The sequence below is a fragment of the Cicer arietinum genome, chromosome 6 (assembly GCF_000331145.2).
Source record: "Cicer arietinum cultivar CDC Frontier isolate Library 1 chromosome 6, Cicar.CDCFrontier_v2.0, whole genome shotgun sequence".
Classification (NCBI taxonomy): domain Eukaryota; kingdom Viridiplantae; phylum Streptophyta; class Magnoliopsida; order Fabales; family Fabaceae; genus Cicer; species Cicer arietinum.
Window position 1 is genome coordinate 30,048,727 of NC_021165.2, and position 5,188 is coordinate 30,053,914.

Here is a 5,188-nt window from a genome sequence, read left to right on the forward strand (position 1 = left end):
AAATTAACGTTATAGATCAAAATAACTAATAAAAATAAAATTTAAATAGTTTATCTTCTTTCGAGAACTACTGTAATACTGCTTATCGTTTTTCAGCAACCAATGTGACTATTTACTTGATACCTGAGTTATAAGATCAATAATAAATTACAATATTTTATATTTTTTGCTAATGAAAAATAAATTTACGGTTTGCAACCGCAATTTAAAAATAGTAAGTTGATGGCCACCAATATAAGGAAAATGTGTTCTGTGACAAGTGGTGGGGTCATTGTTTTGTTTTGAATAATTAACCAAAACTTCAAAGTCCCATTTCAGAAGCTACCAAAAAAAAAGTCAACAAATCAGATGGGTCGACATAAAAGCGCGTAGAATGCAATAAAAAAATAATGTTGTTCAGCCACTAAACATTGCTTGATATTTTTCTCTCTTTTCTGGCAAAATATCACTCTAGATAATTAAGTTTATGACTTATGAGTTATGACATGACACCGTTTACTTTGAATCTTGCAACATCTTCAGTAATTTTAGGCACAAGAGTCTTCTTTCATGGCTCTACAACTTTATAATATTAATCAATATTTGTTCCCTTATTTCGTTTTCTAAGTTCTATCTTCTGTGCCAGTAACCAAGAGTAGAGACCAATGAGAATTACATTGATTTCATTTTTTTCCTTTAATATTTTCTTTTACTGCATATATCTCACTTTTCATGTTTATGTTGCTTCTGGAAATTGTCTTGTTGATCAACAATCATTGCTACTTCAATTAAAGAACAGTCTCACTTTCAAGCCCGAAAGTTCTACCAAACTGAAGTTGTGGAATTCAAGCATTGCTTGCTGTGATTGGATTGGTGTAACATGTGACAGTAAAGGATTTGTTATTGGTCTTGATCTGAGTGGTGAATCAATCTCTGGTGGATTTGACAATACAAGTAGTCTTTTTGATCTCCAACATCTTCAAAAATTAAACTTTGCAGTTAACAATTTCAGTTCTGTTATTCCATCAGGATTCAACAAGTTGCAGATGTTAACTTATCTGAATTTGTCATATGCTAGCTTTGTGGGGCAGATTCCTATTGAGATTTCTCAACTTACAAGGTTGGTTACTCTTGATATCTCTTCTTTTAGCTATTTAATTGGACAAGGGTTGAAACTTGAGAAACCAAATCTACAAAAGCTTGTTCAAAATCTCACTAGTATTAGGCAATTGTATTTGGATGGTGTAAGTATAACAGCTCAAAGACAAAAATGGTGCAATGATTTGTCATCACTCCATGACTTGCAAGAATTGAGTATGTCATATTGCAATTTATCAGGACCACTTGATTTGTCTTTGTCTAAACTTGAGAATCTATCAATCATTATTCTTGATGGTAACAACTTTACATCCACAGTGCCTAAAACATTTGTCAATTTTAAAAATTTGACTATCCTTAGTATTCCATTTTGTGGATTGACTGGAACATTTCCACCAGAGATTTTCCAAATGGAAACATTGTCATTTATTGACTTATCCTTCAACTACAATCTCCGTGGTTCATTTCCAGAATTTCTGCCAACTGGATCTCTTCAAACCTTAAGGGTAAGTAACACAAGCTTCAATGGATCATTTCCATACACTATTGGTAAAATGAGGCACTTATCTGAAATAGATCTTTCTAATTGTAAATTTAATGGAACACTTCCCAATTCACTGTCAAACCTTACAGAACTTAGATACATAGATTTTTCATCCAATAGGTTTACAGGTCAAATGCCATCATTTAGGATGGCCAAAAACCTTACCCACCTAGACCTTTCTCATAATCATTTAAGTGGTGCAATTCCATTATCTTCTCACTTTGAAGGACTGCATAATCTTGTTAGCATTGACTTGAGTTATAATTCTATCAATGGGAACATTCCTTCATCACTTTTTACACTTGCATCAGTGCAGAAGATTAGACTTTCATTCAACCAGTTTAGTAAATTTGACAAGTTCATAATTTTGTCTTCATCTGTAGTGAACACTCTTGATTTAAGTAGCAATAGTCTATCAGGGCCTTTTCCAATATCTATCTTCCAGCTCAGTTCACTTTCTTTCTTGGATCTTTCCTCTAATAGGTTGAATGGTTCACTGCAGCTAGATGAGCTTTTGAAGCTTATAAATTTAACTGCAATAGACCTTTCATTCAATAACATTTCAATCAATGTGAATGATGCAAATGCCAACCAGTCTTCCTTTCACAATATTAGCACACTAAATTTGGCATCTTGCAACCTGAAAACTTTCCCCAGTTTCTTGAGAAACAAATCCAAATTAGCCATTCTAGACCTTTCACATAATCAAATTCAAGGAACAATACCCAACTGGATATGGATGCTACCAAATCTTCAAAGTCTTAATGTTTCTCACAATATGCTCACAAATTTGGAAGAACCTTTGCAAAATCTCACTTCAAATTTGATATCCCTTGACCTTCATAACAACCAATTGCAGGGATCAATACCTGTTTTTCCTAAATACGCTTCGTATTTAGATTACTCAATGAACAAATTTGGCTTAGTTATCCCACAAGATATTGGTAACTACCTGAATTTCACCACTTTTCTTTCTCTTTCAAATAATAGTTTAGATGGAAATATTCCTGATTCCATCTGCAATGCTTTGAATCTTCAAGTGCTTGATCTTTCCATTAATAACATTTCTGGAACAATTCCATCATGTCTAATGTCAATGACTGAAACCCTTGTGGTATTAAATCTGAAGATGAACAATCTCAAAGGCTTTATTCCAGATGAGTTCCCACCTGATTGTGTTCTAAGGACTCTAGATCTCAAAAAGAATAAGTTAGATGGAAAGATTCCAAAATCTCTTGTGAATTGCTCAGCATTAGAAGTGTTAGACCTTGCAAATAACAATATCCATGACACATTTCCATGCATGTTGAAGAACATATCCACACTCCGTGTCCTCGTCTTGCGCCAAAACAGGTTCTATGGTACCCTCAGATGTCAAAAGACCAATGGCACTTGGCACAAGCTTCAAATAGTTGATATAGCCTTTAATAACTTCAGTGGCAAGCTACCTGGAAATTGCTTCACAAAGTGGGAGGCAATGATGTCTGATGAAAACCAATCTGATTCAAAGGTAAACCATGTCCGATTTCAGATTCTTCAATTCAGTCAAATATATTATCAGGATTCAGTGACAGTTACAAGCAAAGGTCAACAGCTTGAGTTGGTTAAAATTCTAACTGTCTTCACTTCTATCGATTTCTCATCCAATCATTTCGATGGCGAAATACCAAAACAGTTATTCGACTTCATAGCACTCTATGTGCTCAACTTGTCAAACAATGCACTTTCTGGCCAAATTCCATCCTCAATTGGAAATCTACAGCAGCTTGAGTCCTTAGATCTATCAAACAATTCACTGGAAGGAAAAATTCCAACAGAGCTTTCAAATCTTTCTTTCCTATCATTCCTAAACCTCTCTTATAATCAACTCTCAGGAAAAATCCCTACAGGTACTCAACTTCAATCATTTCAAGAAACTTCTTTCATTGGTAATGAAAAACTATGTGGACCTCCATTGACAACAAACTGCACCAGCACCAATACAAGTCGAACGACAAAAGAATCTGTCGTTGAACTTGATTGGCAGTATATATTCAGTGGAGTTGGTTTTGGAGTTGGAGCTGGGCTAGTTTTTGCACCATTGATGATTTGGGAGAGAGGTAGGAAATGGAGCAATGGCATCATTGATAAAATTCTCATTGCAATTCTTCCATTATTTGGATTAACTTATACCCCAATTGGCAATGATGATGATGAAGATGACACAAAAGATGACTCTAATATGACAGATGACAGTGATTACAATGAAGATGAAAATGATTTGAGTTATCAAAGGTTGTATTGTGTCTTTTGTTCCAAACTTGATATTATTAACAAAAAGGTTGTTCATGACTCCAACTGCACATGCTACAATTCATCACCAGCTTCAAATTCAACCAATTTATCAGATTCATATTCTTCATAGTCACATATACAAAAGATGAAAAATTGAGCTTCTGTTTTTGTTTACTTTTATTCTTTTCTCTGAATGAATACATGTATATGTATTGTACATAAACATATAAAATCATTTCCAACTGTGGAAACCAAGCAATGAGAAATCAAAGAGTGTTAATATCGGTTTGATGAGTTAAAGGTTAAGAAATAAAGTCAATGTTCGGTCACAATTTTTTTGGACCATTCAAATTTTTTAGGCTAATAACATGTTTATCAAAATAACTAACTATTTTTTTGTGATTTATCATGAAACTAGTAGTTTATTGTAAATTTTATGGTTACTTTTGACCCATTTAAAGTAAAAAATTGTGTTCATTTTTTTCTTTAAAATTGGACTACTTTGTCCTATTTAAATTACATTCACAATTAATAAAAAATAAACTTCAATTATATCACATACAACTACAAATTTAACATTGACTTTGTTTTTCAAGTGCAACAACCAACAACTTAGTTTTTTAAGTACAACAACGGAGCCAAATTCAAGTTATAGATAAAGTCTAATATTAATACACAATTCTAAATTTAAGTTGTAAATAAAGTCTAATATTAATATACACTTTTTAAAAATATTAATAGTTTCAATTGATTTTGTGACAATACAAATAACAACATATGCTTTCAATTTGTTCCCATTGTCAACCTCAATCTTTGGAGTCCAACCTAAAAAATTAGTATTCACTAATAATTGTAAAAATATGCTGGTAGTTTGTGCCATAGGAAAAATAATTCAATACGTGTGTTGCAATCAACATTAATAAATTCTAAACTTGATAATGTCAAATTTTACTTTAGTTTAGTTTCATGTATAGGAGCCTAGTTTGAATGAAAAATAATGCAATCAACATGATTAGATCAGCCAATTTGAATAAACAATAAAGTCAAACTAAGAAATCAAGTTGACATACCAAAATATGTTCAAAATAATATAAATTGCTGTTATTAACTTAGCTAATGTTAAATAAATATTTAACAACAAACAATCTGCAAGAATTCCAGCAACCTAGAAGACCAATATTCATGCTCAGTACTTTAATTTTATCAAACATAAAATTCTAATAGTTCACAATTGACTTAAGATAAAAAAAAAAAAACTTGTTCTTCTATGACTTGCAGGCGAAATCAATCTTG

At 32.3% G+C, this 5,188-nt stretch overlaps 1 protein-coding gene across 1 annotated transcript; it reads left to right on the top strand.

Moving 5' to 3' along the window:
- Positions 1-387: 387 nt before the first annotated feature.
- Positions 388-4,179, top strand: LOC101497109 (receptor-like protein 6). Its single transcript, XM_004506662.4, has one exon. The coding sequence runs from the start codon at positions 645-647 to the stop codon at positions 4,023-4,025; it is 3,381 nt and encodes a 1,126-aa protein (XP_004506719.1). The 5' UTR covers positions 388-644; the 3' UTR covers positions 4,026-4,179.
- The last annotated feature ends 1,009 nt before the right edge of the window (positions 4,180-5,188 follow it).

What these genes read in the sequence shown, in the direction of transcription:
- LOC101497109 (XM_004506662.4), top strand. Translation starts at nt 645, where the DNA reads ATGAGAATTACATTGATTTCATTTTTTTCCTTTAATATTTTCTTTTAC.